Source organism: Hetaerina americana, unplaced genomic scaffold (assembly GCF_022747635.1).
Source record: "Hetaerina americana unplaced genomic scaffold, ioHetAmer1.1.p SCAF_11, whole genome shotgun sequence".
In the NCBI taxonomy this organism is placed as follows: domain Eukaryota; kingdom Metazoa; phylum Arthropoda; class Insecta; order Odonata; family Calopterygidae; genus Hetaerina; species Hetaerina americana.
The window spans coordinates 27218365-27242038 of NW_027286181.1; the positions used below are offsets into that span (position 1 = coordinate 27218365).

The following is a 23674-nucleotide window of genomic DNA, read 5'->3' on the forward strand; positions in this document are numbered from 1 at the left end:
TATTTAATGTCAGTAATGTCAGACTTATATCTTACTATGAGGTATTTTATCTCAGGGTAGTTTTTCGTTTGTTTTTCGTTTATGTTTTTCGTTAATTGTTTTACGTTAATTGTTTTAAGATATGATTTGTGTCGAATGTAGTTCATTTATATTTAGGCATACTTTTATAGCTGAAGGTTGTCTATGTTTAAGTTTAGCTTAGTATCAATGTTCTTTGGTTGGCATTATTTGGTTTTATTATTCTTTAGGTTTTTTCTGTAGTAAAATGGCGACCACCTCTGATAAGGTTTGGAAAATAACCTATGATTACACACTTGCATGAATGTAGTTATATTTTTGCTAAAGACAATACTAAATGCTCAAACACCCCAAACAAAATATTACACTTGAAGATTATTTTTGGTCAACAAGCACACAAATATAGGCCTGGATAGTGTCACAGTGGTATCCCAGGAAAATATGTGAATAGGAGTTAACAGAATAACTTAAAAAGACAATATTCTTTGTCATGAAATAAAGCACCAAACCAATAAATATCTACCTACCCCTACGTTTCAAATATCTGTATTCAATAACTTGATAAAATTAAGTCATTACAAGAGCTTAAACTAATGCAGAAACGGCAAATTTATCTAGCCTGAGGAAAGCTCCACCTTCTCCCACCTTGCGCTAATAAAGCCCTCCAGTTTTCATGCTCCCCGAAAAACAATGTACACTTTCTCAAAGAAAGAAACCAATGCTGTTGTGTTATACAATTATAATACGTTCTTCTATGGTGATTATTCCCCTGCTGGTTGCAATTCTTTGAGTACTTGTCATTATGAGATCGCAATGTGGTGTATATAGGATATTTCTTGTGGCCTTAATCCAGGAGTTTAAATATGTCTAAATTTCTGCCCTCTTGCTGCTGAATGAGTTTATACACCTTTCAAGATGATGTCCTTCCTAAATTTGAGCCATTTAGGTGCCTAACTGATGAATCTGGATGCAGCTTAAATGCTCTCTTTATTTTTGCTTTCAAAGTAGTCATTTTGAATGTATAAAAAATATATTTGAATAAGATATTTTTTAATTTATAATATTTAATCAGCACTAAATTGCAAAATGTTAATTTAAGCTTGTCATTGCATGTTGTACTGATTTATAAAACTGAAATATTTGTTAAATCTATCACAAAGGCAATAATAGGTGGAAAATTGGAATAATAGGAAATGTGGGTTTTGAAAATGGTGGGATACTTAAAAGTAGCTGCTTTGGTCTGTATTGTTATTTGTGAGAACCCAGCATAAGAAGGATAATTGTTTTTTTCCCTGAATAGATGGTTTCCCAATGAATGAAAACTTGATACAATTAGTGAGTCACTGTGTCAGGTACTTGAGTCAGTTGAAAATGAAGTGTCATTGTAGTTTCAGTTTGCAAATACTCGTGATATTAGATTTCAGGTACTTCATAAGTATTTACAAGGGCAGTTCAATAAGTACCCGTGTTAGAAATGAAGAAACATTTTTTCGAAAAAATTTTTTTATTTTTCAACATAGTCCCCTTTTAGATAGATACACTTCTCCCAACGTTCCGGCCCTTTTTTTAACCCCTCCAAAAATTGGATTTGTAAAACTCTCCAATATACGCCTCTATCTCGGCGATAACTTCCTCGTTTGAGCTAAAAAAATTTCCCCACGAGCCATTTCTTTATGTTAGGGAATAAGAAAAAGTCCCAGGGAGCCAGATCAGGTGAATACGGGGGGTGCGGCAGCAATTCATAACGTAGTTCATGCAGTTTGGCGGTGACAACTCCGGATCAGCTTGTTATCAACCATGAGCAATCGCGGCACCCCTCGGGGCGACAATTTTTTCATCGCCAAGTTATCGTGTAAAATATTGATTTGCATTCCGGTAGACAAACCCACGGCCTCTGCTACTTCGCGCACTTTTGTTCGTCGATCAGCGAGAATTATTGCATGGACATAATGAATGATTTCCTCAGTAACCACGTCTGCCGGGCGTCCTGGTCGCTCCTCATCAAAAACAATGTTCGCCCCCGTGTAAATATCTAACTGTGGTCATAGATGGCGAAGTGTCCCCATAAACAGCATCCAACTTTGCTTTTATCTCCTCCATTTCTTCTCATCCAAAAACAAAAAGCAAATTACCGAACAATACGGCTCTTTTTCCATCTTAGCAAAAATTAAGAAAGTCGTCTTACTCGAATGGCTGCTAAATCCAAACTAACCTTTAAATCAGTCTGAAATTTGTTTCACTGTGGTTTGATAGATGGCAGCACACGATGATAACCTAACCTTCCCTCAAGAATTCCCTTTGTCGTCAAACACGGGTACTTATTGAACCGCCCTCATTAGCCTTGAGAAGGATTTAAAAACCAAATACTATATCATAGTTGGAAAAAGACAGACCACGGATGTAAGTGAAGTTTGCATAGGCATTGGAAGTGTATAGTATTGATATCATCTGGTGCATTTTTATCGCCAGCCTTAACTACATTCACCTATGGTTTGCGATCTGTTCAAACTGTGTGAAAATTTCTCTGGTAAAGTCCATGCATCATTTTTTATCACACCATTGTAAAGTTTTCTATTGATGATAGAGATAATGTAAAAGGAGATTTGAAACCTGGAAATGATAATTAGAACTGCAATCAAAACCTGGGAAAGAGTAAATTTATGCCATCTCTGTTTTAAACTCTTTTTTTTTCGGTGGGCATTTCTCATTTTCAAGCTTATTGTCAATATTTCTTTTATTTTGTTGAGATAGCTTTTTCTACTGTAAGTTCAAATGAGGTCTGCCATTATTATACTCAAACTTTGAATTCACTTCTGATAAATTCAATATAAGGGAAAGCATGATTAGTTAGAGCATGACTAAATTGTTCAAAATAATTATCTATTTGAAGTAAGTTTTTTTTGGAATCATTACTTCTTAACCGTGGTATCTCGATGCTTTGTGGAGAGCACTTTTAAGTGAGTGCGCCGTCTGTCGGATGGGACCTTAAACTGCAGACCCCTTGGTGCCTTTCGTAAAGAGTAGGCTTATGCCAATGCCGGATTTCTCTCCACCCTTCATCCTTTCCTGTCCATCCCTAATGGTGCAAATGACCTCAGCTGTCATTGCCTCCCCTAAATACTACTACTACTTACTTCTTATCTGCTTTTTTTTAAACCATCATTCGGAATTATTCATTCAATTTGGTTATATGAATGCCCTCTTGTGTAGAGGTAATGTCATTATTATGATGTATTTCATGTATGGTTGTTTTATCTAGTTTAATATTGTATTGGTTAATAATTTTACACAAATATTGTACAAAAACATTAATGTTGGTTTGCAATTTGAAGGAAGAACAAGAACGCATGCAGGAGTCAATGAAGAAACAGTCAGACAAAGGAAAGGACAGGGATGAGGGGAAGGACAGGAAAAGGAAGAGGAGTCGCTCACGTGACCGGTCTCATCGTGACAGGGATCGCCGGAGTGATCGAGATCGCGACAAGGAAAGAGATCGTGAAAGGAGGAGTGAAAAGGAGTCAAAGAAATCATCCTCCAAATCACCTCGACGGTAATGATAATGGAGTGTTTGTAGATTTATTAACGTGGCATGCAAAATGAGAATCCACAGGGTCTCTACTCACTTGGGTTCACTCTTTGATCAATTCACTATGCCAGTTGCTCTGTAAAGGAGCTCATGTTGTACTTAACAATTGAATGATCTTATAACAAGTGTATTACCGTGTTTGATGGCATATGAGATGCACCTATTTATTTTACTAAAATATGGTGTCTGCATCTGCTATTTGAAGGTTTGAACTGAATAGGTTATTGTTTGGTGCTTAATGCATTAGCCCCAAGTGGTCAGTACTGCCTGTTTGACTCCCAGCATATTTGTATGATTATATTTATTTTCTATAATATGTATTATTCATTTGAAGATTGCTGTAGTGAGGATTGTTAAGCTCATTGCCATTATGTGATGTGAATATCATGCTGTTTGCTTCTTCAATGTTGGAACAGGTTCCAGTGATGCTCTCTAGTATGTGCTTTTCTCTCTCTCCTGATTTACACCTAAGTAATTTTACTAGTGTGTATGGATTTGATTTTGCTTTAGCCATTTCTTATTATAAGGTGCTCACATTTACACATAACGTGCTTATTTACACATGAAAGCTATGTCTACTCTGGAATGGGGATGTCAGAGAATCGGAAATTGAAGGAAATTAATCTAATTTTAAGTTTTTATCGATAGACAAAATGGAATAGTTTATATACTCTACTGTTTCAGGCTCCACCTCATGGAAGTATTTCATATCCATATGGAAAAGACTTCGTACTTTTTCAAAGATTTTTATCATAAGGTACCTTATGATAAAAATTTATGGACAAGTACTGAGTCTTTTTAGTATGGAATAGTTAATATTTTTTTACTTCTGTTGCTCCTTCATTTCTCTTTTAATCAGATATCTTACAGGTTCCTGTTTGAAAATAATTCAGAGTTTTGTGGTGGTAATTCTTGATGATGAAGTCTGGCATACCATTTGTCTGAGTTTTAGTACTGTTTCTATTCGCTGGCATGAAAAGGTTAAATTGAACCTCATCATTTCAATGATGCCTTAATGTTTAATAATTTCAAGCTGTAAGCAATCCCGAATCAAAGGCATAGGACTTTTAGATGCTTTTTTTTTGGTATGGATAAATCCTAATTTCTATGTCTACAGTGAAATAAGAAACTATTTTATTGGCATGTGACTCAAACATAGTTAATCTTGAAATTTTCTTTTAGAAAATGTGTGCAATGCAAGTTATGTTAAAATAGTGCAAAGTTTTGTGTATTTATTTTGAAGGCATTGCTTCTCTCTAGATCATCATCATGGACTATTGATACTAGTCATACTATTAGAACTATTTTAGCTGGATGCAGCATCTTAACCTCTAATCACCATATTTTTTCTTTATCATGATATTTGCTTTTTTAAATAATGCCTTCAGTCAAAACAAACTTAGTTGGTGCTTGAAACGCATTGAAAGATGTAAATACCGGCCTAGAGCACAACGTTCCAGGCCATTTGATTATTGTTCCATTATTTAACCCAATTGATGCTGCACCAATATTGATAAATAATTTGTTTTACCATAATTTGGAATAATTATCGAACCCCTCAGGAAAATATTTCGTTTTACTTAAGCTCCAAAGTCAAAATACCATGTTTAATGTTTGTAAAGAATTATTTTCTGGCACACCGACAGCATTGACACAAAAGCCAGTTGGAATAATTATAAGTTATCAATCACACATAAATCCTTTATCTAGCAATGGAATCAGTTTATCAAATTATGTTGCTCAGTGATGCTGTAATCTGGGAAAATGTGGTGTTTCATGTTTTTGTTACTATATATCAGATTTTTTCTTATTGTTGTTTTGGCCTTCCAAGTGGCATCAGCAATAGGCAGATCATGTGCAGGTTGTAGATTATTGTGATCCTTAGGGCACAATACCTGCAGCAGCTTCACCCAGTATGCTTAATTTGAACTTATGCATAGAATATGCCTTTCTTTGTCTTTTAATTCTGGAATTCCTGACTTTTGCTGTATGTGGATTCTCTTAGGGGCCCTTGACAAATGTTTCTTGCCCAAGGTCAGCAGATTTAACTGATGTTACTAGCCAGCCTGTCCATTTAGCATTATACAGACAGCCAAGATCCTTGATTTTCTCGTGCCACATGTGAATCATCTTTTCTGTGGGTGTTTGCGTTGTATATTTTGTATGAATTTTCATTGTGTTATCAAAACTCTCTGTAAATTCTAAGATGCAATAACCTAGGGTTTACCAATCAACTAGTCTTTTCCTGTGTTCCATTATGACTACCACGTAGCAGCTATTGTTTGTCTTTTTTAGTGTTTTATGCCATCGAAATGCCTTTGACAATGCATATATTCACTGTATTGTACTTTTTTGTGTGATGAGAATTATAATTTATTGATAGATAAGCTTGCGAATCTCTAATTCAAAATTTGGGTGGTACAGATTTGACAAACATAAACTGATTCAAGAATTTAAATTTTTAGTGTTACCATCTTATTCCTCCTAGGATAAAATCTGTAATGAATTGATTCCCAATCCTGCAAAATCATGAGCACTCATTCCAAATCAAGTTCACTTGGATGCGGAAAGTCTCTGGTTGCCTTAATGGAAGTCATTCAAGTAGAAGAGGGAGCTCACTCCCCAAATTAATCACTTCACTAATGGATAGGTAGGAGACCAAGGAAGTCAACACCTTTGAAGCTTCAACCAGAGTACTTCTATGTTTATTCAAGAAATGTAACTGCCAACCCTGAGGTCACCTATAGAAAAGAACATTAACAGTGCAATCAGGGTGTATTTGTACCATAGTTTTTGAGGAGGTATTCAATGGAGTACATTGGGTAAAATTAATGAATCATATAGATGGTAGTAGTAGATTGAAGGGATATGATATTATCTCCAACCTGTACATGTCATAGGCTGCTCCATTGCAGGTGTGGGATGGAATTGAGATGGGCAATGTTAGGAATTGGGGTAAGACGGGATTCCAAGATCACCTATGCTTCTACATATTAATGGATTAAATAGTTAGGGAGGCATGGGAAGAACTGAATATGGGATTGAAAGTTCGAGTGGATTTTGTATGCTGATTGATCATCAAGCTTTACTTTGCCTGTCAGCCAAGGGGTCCCAATCATTGCTGAGTGCATTACAAAATCATTGTGATAGGTTTGGATGAAAATAAATGCCAACAAATCGAAAGGCTATGAGGTAAATGAGAAGTACAAAGGCTAAGTTCAGTGTTACAATAGGAGGCAATAGACTAGAGCAGATGGAAATGTTCCCCTGTCTTGGACATCTTTTGGACCAAAATGGTCAGAATAGTAGGGAAAGAAAAAGAATTATTGCATTGCAAGTGTACTACCGAACAATAATCAAATGAATGCTCTCTCTGGATGTAGCATGAGGGTTTAAAAGAGGAGTACAACCAATCAGTGCATTTGTTAAACCATTTATTTGATGATTTTCTCTGTTGTAAAATTAATCAATTTTCTCTGGATTTCAGTGTAACTCCGACGGAGAAGGCAGAGTCTAGAGGAGAGGGCAAGGAAGAAGCCAACAACCATAAAGAAGACGACAGTGAATATTCAAGGAAGCGGGATCGAGATGCAGTCAATTCTCAGAGGTAAGGATCTTAAATCACGAATTATTAAAATGTGGATACTGCAACAAGCATTAAAAAGTGAGTCAGGACAATGAGGATATAGCAAAAATTATGGTAATATTTCTATTAGGAATACTTAAAAGCAAGCTTTCAAATGCAGTCAAATTTTCTGACTTTTAATCCCCTGGAAATGAGTTCTGTAGTTAGCAGAATAATCGTATAAATGTTATTAACCCAGACAAATGTGAGAGAGTTAGCTCATCCAATAGTGTTGGATTGCCATTCCAATATTGTTTTAAAACTTTCACCTGGAAACTGCCCATTAGTTTTTGGTAGGGGGTGCAAGCAAAGTGCATACATCCATGAACAATGAGAAAAATATTTTCCAGAAAGAAAGGGGGATTTTTTTCCCTTAACAGTTTTATTTTAATTTACAAGATAACTGCTTCTTCGTGAGCTAATCTGATCTAAGTACCCTTTCTGAACCTATTTTCATCTAATTTACTCTTCCCTGTTCAATGCTGCATGAAAGTGATGCCAGTTCTTAAAATTTATTTTTGGCAATGCTTTCCTGCTGATAATTAAAAAATCATGATTGCCTGGATATGTATGCAGATAAGTCCCTGTCCTCATTCTTCATATGTGTAGTGGCATGGCCACCTTAAGAGCACTAGAATTCAATTTTACAGCCTCACTTAATATTAGGGCTCTACAGACATCGAGAATGGCTGCTAAGTTATTGTAGCGGAGTGAAAGGATTAAATCAAGATTATTTTGTCTGTGTAATTTCATTGCATCATTTCATAACACTTTTCATGCTTCAATTATAATTCTATGAATGGTTGATGTGTGGTCATAGTAACTATTTCTTAACCAAGAATGTTACTAGAAAACACAGAAAAATTCATTATGTATGTATTTTTTGTGGTCATGTTTTCATCCTGTCTTTACATTGTATGTAACTATGTTAATTAGGCGATCGTATCTCTGAACACTCTTTTTTAAATTGTGCACTCATATCAATTTTCATTGTCAGCATTAATATTGTAATGCCCTTTGTGGTTGTGTTGAAATTAAAATGTGCATGATGCAAGAATATTTAAAAACTACTCAAGCAAACACCAAATCACTTAAAGAAGAAAGGGGAAGAAAACTCCAATGGCCGTAAGGATTAGTTGCCAATCTCTCGTCAGACCAATTGTTGTGTTGGTGTGACGGGAATCACGTCAGGGACCAACCACAACCTCTCGACCAGAATACCCTCTGTGGTGGTTTACGGGAGATTAATCCGCGTCAGGGACCAACACACAGCCACACGCACACTATCCTGCCTGAAATCCTTCACGAGGCTGTGAGACCCTGTTAAAGAATTTCAGATGGAGATGGAATCCTTCACGAGGCTGTAGAGTAGACCCCGTTAAGGATTCCAGGATATTCTCAAGCACACACTCTGTGGCGGTTTACGGGAGATTAATCCGCGTCAGGGACCAACACACAGCCACACGCACACTATCCTGTCTGAAATCCTTCACGAGGCTGTGAGACCCTGTTAAAGAATTTCAGATGGAGATGGAATCCTTCACGAGGCTGTAGAGTAGAAGATTCCAGGATATTCTCACACTATCCCATCACCGTTCCCATCGCCGTTCCAAATTCTTGTTTATAAAACTTTCCTTGGAATTGAAAGAAATTTTGATTCATGACTAGGTTAGTTAGTCTGATGTATTCATCAATTAAATTGGGATCTAGATGTAATGATGTTAACCAAACTTTTAGTGCGTTGATTGCAATTTCTACTGGTACGCTTGGAAAAAGGTTTGAAACATCAAACGATACCATGACTTCTCCTTGACTGAAATTATGACTTTTGGTTTTGGATACGAAATCTAAGGAATTTTTAAGAGAATGGGGGCTCGGGAAAACCAATTTATTAAACTCACAAACCAGCCACTTGGATATAAGATATGTGGGAGAATCTATTCCTGAAACAATGGGTCTCATGGGGAGACCAACTTTGTGGACTTTAGGTAAGCAGTATAATCTAGGTAAAATTGGATTTGACACTGAAAGTCTGAATTTAGTTTTTTTATCAATGATTCCAGGATATTCTCAAGCACACACTCTGTGGATGGCACAGACCAAACACACACACAAGCACTCGAGAAACGCACACACACTCACGACCACCCTCACACAACATAAAACCCCGCGGTATATCAAACTGCCGTTCCACCCACATTTAACAAAAGGGCTAGGAAAGATTTTTAAAACCGTTGACACTAATATATCATTTAGCAGCACCAACAAACTAAAACATCTATTAGGCAACACTAAGGACAAAATCGACGCCTCAAACAAGTCCGGCATTTACAAAATAAACTGCTCCTCCTGCGATTCAACTTACATCGGCCAGACGCGGAGGAATATTAAAACTAGATTCAAAGAACATATGGCCCATTACAGATACAACAGATCAGATAAATCGAGCATTGCCCTACACTTACTCAAGGAAGACCATAAAACATCAGAAAAGGAATTGAAGTTGATCAAACAGACCCCCAACCACCTTTTAGACGCATACGAAAGCATTTTCATACACAAATTTAGAAATGTGGTTGTCAACAACGATAAAGGGCTGATTCCATTCTCCCCACTTTATTCCCTTTTGAAATGACTTCTCTAGTTTTGAAACATATTTCCGTTGGACTATGGTCCAACGGAAATTATGTTTAAACCCCCCCCCCCCCAATTCCCCTTCATAATCCGTTACTCGGATACCTTTCACTTTTACCCAACCCCCCCCCCCCCTCTTCCCCCCCCCTTCTCCTTCAATAATTACTCCTTCCCGTTCCACTCAGTCCCTTGGTATCTGTTTTTCCTCCTCCCCCCCCCCCCTCCTTCCTCTTCACCAATACGTTTAAAGTACCCCTCCCCTTTCCATCTTCCACCTATTTCGATTGGTCCCCCCAACTCCCACAGTCTCTATATAAATATGACGTTTGTCTACGGTTGTTTACTTTCAACCTTGTGTTGGAGGTGTTTTCCCTTCGGTTCGCTGAAGAGGGCCACTTTGTGGCCGAAACACGCGTGTTCGACGCACTTCCTAGTTGTTTTTTACCTGTGTCCAGATTCTCCCAGAAGTTGGGCCCTTTTGAGTGTGTGTGCGTTTCTCGAGTGCTTGTGTGTGTGTTTGGTCTGTGCCATCCACAGAGTGTGTGCTTGAGAATATCCTGGAATCTTTAACGGGGTCTACTCTACAGCCTTGTGAAGGATTCCATCTCCATCTGAAATTCTTTAACAGGGTCTCACAGCCTCGTGAAGGATTTCAGACAGGATAGTGTGCGTGTGGCTGTGTGTTGGTCCCTGACGCGGATTAATCTCCCGTAAACCGCCACAGAGTGTGTGCTTGAGAATATCCTGGAATCCTTAACGGGGTCTACTCTACAGCCTCGTGAAGGATTCCATCTCCATCTGAAATTCTTTAACAGGGTCTCACAGCCTCGTGAAGGATTTCAGGCAGGATAGTGTGCGTGTGGCTGTGTGTTGGTCCCTGACGCGGATTAATCTCCCGTAAACCACCACAGAGGGTATTCTGGTCGAGAGGTTGTGGTTGGTCCCTGACGTGATTCCCGTCACACCAACACAACAATTGGTCTGACGAGAGATTGGCAACTAATCCTTACGGCCATTGGAGTTTTCTTCCCCTTTCTTCTTTATTGAGAGGCCGTAGAGCTCATTATTTCTTGCTACCAAATCACTTGGTGGATGCTTTTGAAATACTTTTTTCAACAAAATTTTAGTGATTCTTATGGTTGTGATACCTAGAGAGATGCCTCTCTTATTTATAATGAGACTAATTTTTCTAATCCTACTTATCAGCTCCAGACCAAAGGAGGAGTCAGAAAAGGAAGCCCATGCAGAGCACGAGGCAACATCCCGGTCACCATCACCCAGCCGTAAGGAGGGGCGTTCATCTCGGGCCTCACCCCATGCAGAGCCACCTCCGCTGTCTCCATCGCATGGTCATTCATCGCCAGATAGGAAGTCATCGGCTGATGAAGATGCTTCTGAGCCAGGGAAAGAAAGGTACTTAAGTTTTCAGTCTCTCCAGAAGTATCAGTAAATGGCATGTTTATGCTGGCACTGCAAATGTTGTGTTTGAAAGTAGATGTGTATATCAAGGTCATTTTACAGTGTCCATAATTCTTGATCATATATTCTGATGTTTGAAGGCTTTTTTGGAGGGTAGTTTTCACTAATTACCCGGAGTAAATATAATAAGTATTTGAACATGCTGCAGCTTGCAAAGTTGTGTTCATTGTGAGGTGGTCCACATCACAAGCATGGGTTCTTTTTTTTTATATTTTAAGCAATGTGTGTGTTTAGGGAATTTCGGAGGACCCCCTATAATCAGCTGTTACTTCTGTTGCACTAAGGAATTCCTTTACTTCCCAGAATTATAATTTTGCTTTTTCTTTGCCTGACATTTTCGTAAAAATCTAGGCACCCTTTCCCAGACATTGAATTGTTGTCAATGCAGTCAATCAGGGTTTACTTGGCCAAGGTGGCAATGCATGTTTTAAGTATTCAGGTTTATTTCATCACTTCAAGGTTTCATCTGCAATTTAATAAATTGTCTTTAGGCCACATAGGCATGTGTAAGAACTATGATTTTGTTGAGCTAAGGTTTAGGCATATCTAACAACCAAGGCTTTGCTGAGCTAAGGATTTTTGGCAGTTAAAAGTTGTGCTTCCTCCACCATCATTTTTCACTTATTATTCTGCGTGGGATGCATGATAGATAATATTTGTGGCAATTAAAAGCAAGTGGGTGTCCAAAGGAGGATTGTCTCTTATTAGTCCAAAATTGTTGTTCTAGGCATATGATGGAAGCAAAAAAAAAAAGAATTAATTTAATTATCCTCATAGTTAAATTTGTGTATTTGCATTAACTTTTATGAGTTATATACAGAAGGAAAATATATCTTTTCAAAAGGTTAAGATAGGGTGCTAAAGGAATACCTATGTTCAATGAAGTGCTGCGGAAATTGGAGTATAATGAGAAGTAAATGGTTGTGATCAACTGCGCTACATCCTTCATCTTGCATCTTGCCAAGACATTTGCGGCTGCAACCATCGCTGCTCCTGCTGACAAGCAAGTAGCCTCTGGGACCCTTGATGCACCTGATGCCGGGACTGTTGCCCCAGCTTTCAGCACCGCAACCCCTGGCAATGCGTAGTCACGAAGCTCGTCGCTGCTGCATTGGCCACAGACTTCACCTCCCATACTCCACACAGCAATGGAGGCAGGCAGTTCATCTTCCAGCCAACGTGTGCTGCTGCCTCCCTCTTTGCCTGCAATGCCTTCTCAGCAGCCATTATGGCATCCCATCATAGGGGTCGTAGCTACATCATCTCATCGGTGCAGCAGTGGTCATCCATTGCAGCCAGAGTGACTTGCCAACGCCTTGCAGCCAATGCCGTAGCGGCCAACTAATCATTGCGTCAGAGTCAGTGTCTGTTGCTGCATCATGCTGTAAAGGGGCTGCCTTGTGTGGGCATTCTTCTTTGGCTGCCTTCTCTCCTGGAATCCCTTCTGCTGGAACCGTGAATTTCCAATGTTCACCATGTTTTTTGCCCATAATAATTTTTCTTGTTAACAAGCTATAAATTTCCCTCTTTTATTTATGAGGACATTATTGATTGGTTTTTCAGAGTACTTAAAACTTTTTATCATATGTGGGAAATGTGGGTATGCCTAAATCAGATTTATTTACTTTCAACCTTTTGTAAATCCTGTTGTCTAAAAGAAAGTTGATTCCAAGCAATGTTATGAGGAACCAACAAGCATAATTAACTTGGGCTATTTACTTCAGTTGGTTAATGATAATATCATTCAATTGCAAATAATAATTTCCTGTTAAAAGTTTGGGTAGAAGCGCCAAGGAAAGTTGTCAGCTTGTAGATTCATTTTCATTTTAAAATATTGCCACCTTTTCATGTGTTTATTATACAGAAATCACTTTATTGTGCTGACGTTTGTCTAAACTAATATTTTGTTTTGTGATGGGAAATGTGTGTGGTATTTAACAAAACAAATTGTCATTGACATTAATCTCAAAACATACTTTTTCATCAATGTTTTCTCAAATAAATGATAAATTTATTTATCATACATACCTAAAAATCAATTTTAAAGTGATACTTCATTTTAGGCTTCAGTTTACATTTTGTTGTATGGTAGAAAGTACTGTGTGTGGAAGTAAATAAGCCTTCTTGGTATTAATGTATATGCCTCTTTTTTTTTCTTCTTTAGCAGGAAAAGCCCTAGTCGAAAAGGTCGATCAAGGTCCACCTCATCTTCTTCATCTGATTCACATGGAAAACATAAGTAAGTAGAAAGTTTTCAGCAGCTTTTAGTGATGTATTGCAATATTATCAATTGATAGTTTAAATGTATATGCCATTAAGTAAGGGCTTTTCAATTTTTTTAGGATTATGCTCAAATTGCTTGAATGCTTATGGGGATTACATGTTAAATGATGAATGTTCATTGGTTCCTAAAAGATGTTTCATACGAGGGTCATCCGGAAAGTAGTACCCGTTCGTGCCGCATGAAGTGCTGACGACGCGAGTAGCCGCTGGACGAGGTCAGATAGCTTCAGTGGCTTGTCTGCCTTCTCTGAGCCAAGTTGCGTGACGCTAGCATTGCCTGTGTTGTTTCTGTGATTGTTTACAATGTTTAAAAAAATTGAGAACGCCGCCAGTTGTGAAGTGAGGGCAGTGATTAAATTCCTCAATGCAAGAAACGTTCGCCCATGTGATATTCATCGCCAATTAAAGGAGGTGTATGGAGACAATGTAATGGACGAGTCGTCTGTTCGGCGGTGGTGTCGCAACTTCAACATGGGGAGGGGGAACACACACGACGATGAGCGTTCGGGGAGACCGTCTGTCATTACAGACCAACTGGTGAGCTCAGTTGACGAATTCGTGAGGAACGATCGGCGCGTCACAATTGATGACATCTGTGAGCATTTTCCCAATGTTTCTCGAACAATTGTTCATGAAATTGTTAAACACCATCTGCATTATGCAAAAATTTGTGCAAGATGGGTCCCTCGCGTATCTCAATGAGCTGGCGGCGAAGGACTATGCAGCAGGAATACAGAAACTTGTCACACGTTATGACAAATGCCTTAATTTGCTTGGAGATTATGTTGAGAAGTAGTTTAAAGTATCCTCTTTCATATAAAATTTTTTATGTTTGTTAATATTTACTTTTGTGTCTTTATTTCACGAACGGGTACTACTTTCCGGATGACCCTCGTATATGCATGGATGACGTCACACCCCAGCACTCTCAGCCATATTCAGCCCTGTTTCGTATCATGTGCAAGTAAAAAACTGCATAGAAATATTGCTAGTCTCATTACGAATGTATCCTGGAGGTATTCTTCTGTTTAGCTGTCTTTTTAATTTTTAGAAAGATTCATATTTTCAAATAAATGCTCAAGAATAAACAAAGAAGCCGTAAATGTTTGTGTTTATGAAAGGTTGGCATTATGAGGATTGCCAGGAATCTGGAACTCATGGAAAAATTTTTCATTGCTAAGAAGGGTTTTGTTGTATGAAATACCAGGAAAAGTAATTGAATTTAGAAAAGAGTCCCTGAAAATATTGTTCTGGGTTTTTTTGATTAACCTCTTGGATAGAATGCAGTGCAACGTGTGGGTCCATCCAAAACATACTTTAAATAGTTGTAATACCTTGAATGTAATGAATATCTGATTAGGAACTCCCTAAAAAAATGTGATCTTATTCTCCAAATGTCTTGGGTTTGTTGTCAACAATTCCCAAAAAGCCAATGGTTGCCATTTAATCAACACTGAGGAATAAGAAAAATAAAAATAAGGCAATGACCTGAACTTTACAGGAATTGTAAATGTTCACCATTTTTGTTAATAACTTTTCATGAGCGTAGGAGTCCTGGGTTTGAAGAAATGATTTTCAAAATGTATTCCACTTGATCAACATGTCAAATTGTTGTTGGTCAGGTGTGGGGCCATATTCTTCCTTAAATTATGAGATAATTACTGTAGAGGCTTCAAAGTGGTTTTTTATGACTTAAAGGTTGAAGATTCTTATTTTGTCAACCATTTCCCACATCCCTGGGCATTTAGTTAATATGTTCAAGTGTGTATTTTGAGTGAATTTTTCTCTTTCAAGTAGCTGGTTACCCTGAAGAACCATTGTAACACTAATTATCCTATTTTGCATGAATGTGGTCATATTAAAATATGTAACGTGGCATGTTTTTTGCCCAAATACAACTAATTTTTACATTTTTACACAATCAGTGAAAATTTAGATAGTAAGTTGTCATTTCACCGTTAATAGCAGGTTATGAAAGCACCATTTTTTGGGAGAGTGTGAGAGTAAGGGTTATAAATATAATTTTCAAAAGTAATTATGGATGGTATAACTTCTGTTTTTAAAGGTATTTAAAGTTAATTCACAAAATACTTATTGGCACAATTTGATAGGATAATGGAATGTAATATGAGCAGCATTCTCATTTCACGTACTCACTGTTTGAAGTTAACATGAAAAATGAATACCTGGCAGTCCCTTTTACTTATCAGTCTACTAACATTCCCAGTGTTGGCTATTTATTTGTGTCAAGGGTCCTAATATTTTAATTAGTCATCTCCACCTGACAATCCTAAAATTAATTAACAGCTCTTCGCTTAATTCTTCAATGAGCTACAATTTTCATTTCCACATATTTCTTCCCTTCAGCAGCAGTAATTTCTCACATACTACCTTGATCAAAAATTTCCCGGAATTTATTCAGAAAATTAAAAATACAAGTTTATTCATCTAAATCTATATTGTCCCCTTCAAAGTAATCCCCATCGACTGCAACACACTTATGCCAGCGCTTGATCCAATCCTCGAAACATTTTTTATTTTTTATATTCGGTTTTCGGTATGTCCATCAGTGCTTCCTGCGATTTTTCCATTACTTCCTCTCGGCTGCTAAAACGCGTTCCCCGTAATGGTTTTTTAACTCGATTGAACAGAAAGAAGTCACAGGGAGCCAAATCAGGTGAATTCGGTGGCTGTTGGATGGTATTTGTTGCATTTTTCGTCAAAAAATTACGAATAATGATAGCACTGTGCGACGGTGCATTATCATGGTGCAAAATCCACGAGTTTTCTGCCCACATTTCTGGTCTCTTTCGGCGAATTGCTTCACGCAAACGTCTCATAACGCCCAAATAATACTCTTTGTTTACTGTCTGGCCTTCTGGCAAAAATTCATGATGCACTACACCGTTGTAATCCATGAAAACCGTCAGCATTGCCTTCTTTTTTGACTGAAAACGACGTGGTTTTTTTGGTCTCGGCTCATTTGGTGAACGCCATTCACTTGCCTGATGTCTGGATTGCGTGTCGTACTCATAAACCCACGTCTCGTCTCCAGTAATGATCCTTTTGATGAATGTGGGATCGGATTCAGCCTCGCAAATCATGTCTTTTGCGACGTCAACACGGTCTCTTTTTTGCATGAAATTGAGGTCTTGAGTTGGCACCAACTTTGCTGCTACACGACGGAAACCCAAATCATTAACCACAATGTCTTGGGCGGATCCATAGGCAATGTTCAAGTCCTCCGCTATTTCTCTGATGGTTAATTTGCGGTTATTGACCAACATTTCTTTTACTTTATCAATTTTTTCACCGACTTTCGATGTCGATGGTCTGCCACTGCGTTCATCATCTTCGATTGACTCACGACCACTTCTGAACCGCTCGTGCCACTGGTAAACGACCGTTTTTTTTAGAGAATCGTTGCCGAAACACTTTTCCAACATTTCCAACGTCCGTGCGCCACTAAATCCGTTTTTTACGCAAAATTTAATACAAGTTCGTTGTTGCAAATTTAAATCCATTTCTGCAATTGTAAAAAATCGCCAACACACACAGAGATAGATGTACTCTTGGCTACGTAACTTTTGCAAATGTCAAGTTATGACACTAAGATTTAAAGGGAATATCAACAACAGATGTACCAATTTAACAAAAAAAACAGAACTCAAATCGGAACGATGGGAGCGCCACACGGTGGTTATTCCGGGAACTTTTTGATCAAGGTAGTATATCATGTCTGTGGTCTGTTTCTATTGTTTTCTTATCCCACAAAAAGTCTTCCTCCAACTCCTGTCTGGAAATATCAAGTGAGGTTGTCCTTTATTCTTTTCAAAGTTTTTATTAGATTTTTTTTATTTCTCAGTCCATTTGGGCCACTCCGTGGGGAATAGTTCATTTCTTTGGAAATTTGGAAATGATTGGGGAAAAGGTTCACATTCAAAAAAATTAAAAGTGTGATGTTCGAATCAAGAACATAATACGACAATTGTAAATTCCCATTGAAATGTTCGTTTGTTTATTAGATCAGTTCATGGTTGTTGTAAGCTGCAGTTGCAACTGTGAGCTGTAATGTGTGACCCAATTTGGTGCTACCAATGTCAAACAGAGCAATGTGAGATGGTCCAAATAGAAACATGCATTTGCTTTCTGAGCATTCAGAAAAAACATTGGGTGAAAAGATGGCATGTTTGTCGGAAAAATCTGTAAAAATTTGGGGTTTGAAATGTAGAAAATGAGTGGCCATCCTGTACTATTTGTAGAAGTTCCTCATCATTGATCATGTAATGCATCTCTTTGATCTTTCCTGCTCCCTTTTTTATTCAAAGACCTAAAGTCCACTTTAGCAATGACTTTAAATTCTTCTTGCTTGGTTTGGTAGATGAGTGCATTAATTTGTGACGTGCCATTTCACAGCTCAAATCATCATGGCAAGGAGTCATCAAGGTCACCCAAAAGTCGTTCAAGGCGCTCACGCAGCAGCAGTGGAAGCCAGAGCAGCAGTAGCAGTGGCAGCAGTCGTGGGTCCTCATTGGATCGTAAGGACCGCAGTGGAAGTGGTCCAGATGGAGAGCGTGGAGGGGAGAAGGGTGGTGGACCAGGCAGCGGAAAGGAAGAAGACTTTGAAATTCACAAGAAGGAAGACAGTGTTCAAAAGAAGAGGCACTATCGCAGCAACAAGGACACCTCAAGTGACTCCGAGGAAGAAGATGGCAAAAAGTCATCATCGTCACGCAGGGTGAGATAATTGAATGGATTCCATTTGCTATAATTTTGATGTGTAAGTTTGGGATGGGAAAAACACCTATTTCCAAATCTTAAACATGTTTTAAACTAGATAAAAAAAATGTATGTACATACTAGTACTTTCTAATTTCACAAATAATGTAATGTCCATGACATTTTCAATTCAAGGAATATATTAGAATTTTTCCTCAGATATCTGTGCAAATAATTATGGCATAATTGTTTCCAAACTTAAACTTTTGGCAGTAATATGCACATAATGTGTGTGTAACCATGAGGAGGCTTTGCCTTTCAAAATTAGTCTGACAAAATTCTTGTGAATTAACTCACGTCCAAAAAGAAAAATAATGCGAAAATTTCTCATCCCTGATGCATTAGTTTTTAATTATTAGGCATTCACTTTCATTGCAAGCAGGAAGGTCGTGGTCACCCAGATCGTGGGGGGCGGTCTCACAGGTCACGCTCTCCTCGGGGTCGGCATTCAGGGCGTGGCTCAAGCCGAGAGAGAAGGATGGAGAGGCGTGGTGGGAGCCGGGAAAGGCGTGGGGGGAGCCGTGAGAGGCGGCGTGGAAGCAGCCGAGACGACAGGAGGATGATGATGCAGTCGAGGCGTTCGCCCATCGACCGTGACCGGGAGAGACGGGAGCGGGAAAGGCGGAGGGAGAGAGAGCGCATGGAGAGAATGCGGGACCGTGACAGGGAGAGGGATCGAGGCAGGATGCCCCCACCGCTCATGTCAGGACCACGAAGAGTGCCCCCTCTGTCTCCCGTTTCAGCGAGGAGAAGGTGAGCTAATGGAATGCACTGCAAGGATTGTGGGATGCTTTCATTGACTCCGTGTTGTATCTCTGTGTTGAATAATTCTTTGGCTTTTGAATGGGAAAGTCCTCAGGGAATCGTCCGACTAGTTTGCTTTGTATTGGCTTACTTAAAGGGTAGGCAAAGTGAAAAATTTGAATATGGATTGCTACCGGAAGCTTATCCCCTTCTATTGATTTTTATTCAATGCTTCCTAAACTTTGAATGCTTTTTTAGTCTGTTATAAGTTCATGCATTACTTCATATATTATCTTATGTTCTGGGGGCTTAAACACAGATCTTAATGTGGTTAAATTCAGTTTGATGTGTATTTGATATCACCTGACTGTGCTATTACTTCTCTCCAGTTAGCAGCACAAGTCTTAGCCTGTCTTTTCTCATTCCGGTGATATTATTTACCTTGGTTGTACCAAATCATAGTGTTTATTTTAATTTTTACCTTAGATTATGATTATTCTCTTACTTCGTTCATTAATATTTATATTGCTCATTATTATTTGTTGTCATTTTTTTCAGTCCACGTAGAATGTCTCCAAGGCGTCATATTCGTCGTTCCCCATCCCCACCTCCAAGAAGATCTCATCTAGCTGATGAAGTAAGTTAATTCTGTTTATTTTTGGATTTTCCTCCATTTAAGTTTCATGTACGTTATTCCCTAGATAATGTAACCTTGTGATTGCTTGCTCTCTATTGCCATATGATTTTTAATCCCCTTACTACTCCCGTTCATTATAGTCCACCCCTTCCTTTGGTACCTGTATGCTAAAATTGATGTTTTAATTATGATGTTAGTATGATGGAAAGCTGTGTTGCTATCTTTTTTTTTTCTTTTTGGAACCAGAGTAGAATTCTCCAAGTAGTGCAGCATATTTTACAATGTGTTCATTTTCACTAAAGATTCACAATGCGTGTAATGCCTGGAGCATATTTTCTTGAATCTCACAAGAGTGCATCACTATTTTTTGGTCTAGCTCACATTTTTAACTGGTTGAAGTTCCTCATTTGTAATTTCTAGGTGCAAATACTTCTTTAGGACTTTTTTGTTTTTGCAAAACACTATTTCAGCCAGATGTCAGTACCACCATTGCTCAGAAATGGATTCAGATAAATATTTTAGACATCGTATACTCTGCCCTGTCTGTTGTATTGTAGGTGAAGATAGATTTTATTTTAGAGATAAGCAGTGCAATAAAGTGTTAAAAAACAGTAATATCAGCAGCATAAGTAAGTATCTGATAATGCAAAAACTGAGTATATGAGAGAGATGATAAGTTAAGATTTTAAATTTCTTACTGGTCAACTAACATGATACAGAAAAAATTAACTTAAATTGGGCTAAGTAAAAGTTGTATGTTAGTGTAGTAATTAGTATGAGTAAATATTTCAATCTGAAGAGGTAATTATAGGAATTAAATTTGTATTATTTATATGGAGGAGGCATAAACAGGATTTAAATATTATATAATGATATTCTTATAATTCTATATTCTCCTTAATTAAAAATATTGTTGGAAAATGTGTTGCTGAAAGGTTATGGATTTGGAGGATAACTGTAATGGTTAGAAGTAAGAATTCTGTTGTTCACATCAGGTTTAAGTTAACATTTTCTCTAATCAGATGGTGATTGCATTCTTTAGCACTTAACTTTTTGTTAGATAGCAGTACAGTGGAATCTCGCTGAAGGAGCACCTCGCACAGCAAGTAATTTGCATAACGAGCAAAAATATTGGTCCCAAAAATGGCTCGCTTAGCGAGTGACGAGGAGAGAGGAATTCCCAGGTTCATTGCTCACCTGCAAATGCAGTTTGTCTCTAGCGCTTGTTCTGCTAGCATCTTGGCATTGCTAGTGATGGGCAAAGTTTAATAATATTTTCAGTTTTAGAAATGACCCAGAAGAAAAATCCATAAGAAGAAAGTCGTTAGAGAATAAAAATATCAATAGAAATGAAAAGTAAAATCTTTGAAAATCAGGAACAAGGTGTGAGGGTGGCTGATCAAGTACACACAACAACAATCGGTCAACATTAATGATTGGCCTTTTCTTCCAGAACATGGACAAGACTGAGGAGATAGATGCTTCAAATAGAGTAACAAAAGTATCTACACAATGGTTACGTATTCTCAGTGATGTTGAAACGTTGATTCTCATGTGCATAAACGAAAAGCTATTGCAATGCGACACCATTGATGAAAATATCATTTGTGAGTTCAGGAAAGTGATTTTTGCCGACCTCGTTTAGAAGATGTCTGTGTCACTGATAACCGAACCGAAGTATTTTAGGGGAGCTGTGCATGGGTCGGGAAGCATACGAGAAGAATCATCATCCATAGAGTTCTGAGGCATGGTGAAGCAGTAAGCTCTTGAGTTGTAAGGCAGAATAGGACTTCATCGGCAACTTTAAAAAGCCCATAGATTTTAAGGGTTACCTGCCATAACATGTTTTTAATTGTGATAAGGCGGTTTAGTTTCATTCATCTTGTCTGTTTGATTTCATGAACTGGTGCCTTGTAACCTTTCTTTTACATTTAGGTAGGAAGTTATTTTGCTGTTGTAGATCTGATACGAATGCACCGACCATTTCTCTTCATGAATCTTACCCACCATGACATCCCTGAATAATAGGAAATAGGCATACCTGTTCATTATTTTCTCTCTTAAATTAAACATAGTTGGATTGAAACAGTACGAGTAATCTCATTCTTCCTCTGATTTTTTATCCAGTTCTTAACATTTACCTCAACCTTTGACCATTTAGGACTAAATGAACATGCATTTTTTATTCATATCTGCATTTACTAAATCCAAAACTTGCAAAATTCTCATGTCATCATCTCTTATCAGAGGTGAGCCAAAACACCTTTCACACACTGCCTTGTTTCTGTTCTGAAGTATAGTTCACGGCCTCCAAGTTTAAATGCTTTACCATCTGACAATCTTCTCTCTTATGGTCCCAAGAGGTTATTATCATTTTAACTTTTATGAGATCTTAGTTTCTGTTATTATTTTGATATTATCAAAAATTGAATTAAAATAAGCTACTAAGTGATTATAAAATCACCATAGGTATTAATGAGCATTTGATGTTGTAGCTGATAGTTTAGGGAGCATGAGATATTTTTATGTTGAGATTCATCAGTTTATGAAGTGTAACTACAAGTAATACAGGGGGATCCTTGTTCATTACCTTTGGGGCTTTGAATTTAAAAAAAATTGTATTAGAAAAAGGACTATAGTGGATGGATTGATTGACAACAGTGTGTGGTAATTATTAAACAGGATATGGCATCAGACAAGTAATCTGTATCAGCCATTGGTTGCATTCATGAAGACACAAATTAAATTTGTGTTTATATCATTGCCTGCCAATTTATAGATATGACTTTTATTTTTTAATGTAATGAGTTAAATTTGTGTTTATGTCATTGCCTGCCAATTTATAGATATGACTTTTATGTTTGAATGTAATGGATTTTCATGATATTAAAACTACATCTACATCTACATAATACCCCGCAAGCCGCCGCAAGGGCTTGCAACTACTGTAATTGTTTATCGCACATTTTTGAGATTCTGGCAAAAAAAGGAATGCTGTTTTGTTCTAAGTGTAATTATAAATTAGGTAAGGACCTGGTTTCAAATCCAGGTGATGCTTATGTGATATTCTGGTTAGTGGAACTTTTTGGGATATGGGTGGCACTTAGAAAGCCTCCCGCCCCTATGCCCAGTATGCATGAATTTCATTCATAATATATGATTTGTGTGCTTAAAAGTTTGATTTTTATGTATAACTGGCATGTTGCGTGTACAAAATGTAATATTTGTTGCATTAATAATTTGATTTTTAGCGTGGCCGTGGATCAATTGAGCGTCGTCGACTCTCTCCACCAACTTCTTCTTCCGAAAAGAAAAAGCCACCAAGACGCTCCCGCTCAAGAAGTGCCTCCCCAACTCCAGTCTCTTCATCATCCCATCACAATGACCATGATAGCAAGAGAAGGGTAAGTTTATTATGAAATAGAATTATTCTGTACAAGGTAACTATTGACCGAGGTTCTATTTTGCATAGCTGCAGAGGTCAGCAGCATGTTACAGTGCAGTGGAGTGTTTATAGATTAATTGACGTCAATGAAATTATTTTGCATTGGAGCAAAAAGGTTTGATTGATGGTAGGAGGATTCTATGTATGAAATCTGTCAATAAAAGGTAGCTGCATACAATGGTTTTGGCTTGGCCCATCTAAAGCCTACCTTAACCAGTAGAATACCAATAATACTATTAATGTTGAAATGTGGTATTTTACATATAAATATGCTTTAGCTAATAGTCATACTGTTTAGTACAAGAAGGTAAACTTAGAAAATAGAATGCAGAATTTACTGCAGCAAAATACTTAAATGCTTTATATTTGCATTTGGTGATTTTAAAATTAAATCTGTAAAATTAAGAGAATCTAATTATGGTATGAAGTATTCAATAATGAAGT

The 23674-nt window shown here is 37.7% G+C and overlaps 1 protein-coding gene across 2 annotated transcripts in view; it reads left to right on the top strand.

Annotated features, from left to right (window-relative positions):
* Positions 1-23674, top strand: part of LOC139700982 (serine/arginine repetitive matrix protein 1-like) — a 38207-nt gene that overhangs the window by 5601 nt on the left and 8932 nt on the right. For both annotated transcript variants that reach the window (XM_071599514.1, XM_071599515.1), the window contains 8 exons: positions 3351-3568; positions 7092-7211; positions 11070-11276; positions 13507-13581; positions 18042-18363; positions 18787-19157; positions 19707-19785; positions 23037-23189. In XM_071599514.1, the coding sequence (XP_071455615.1) occupies positions 3351-3568; positions 7092-7211; positions 11070-11276; positions 13507-13581; positions 18042-18363; positions 18787-19157; positions 19707-19785; positions 23037-23189 (1545 nt within the window). The remainder of the gene's footprint in view (positions 1-3350; positions 3569-7091; positions 7212-11069; positions 11277-13506; positions 13582-18041; positions 18364-18786; positions 19158-19706; positions 19786-23036; positions 23190-23674) is intronic.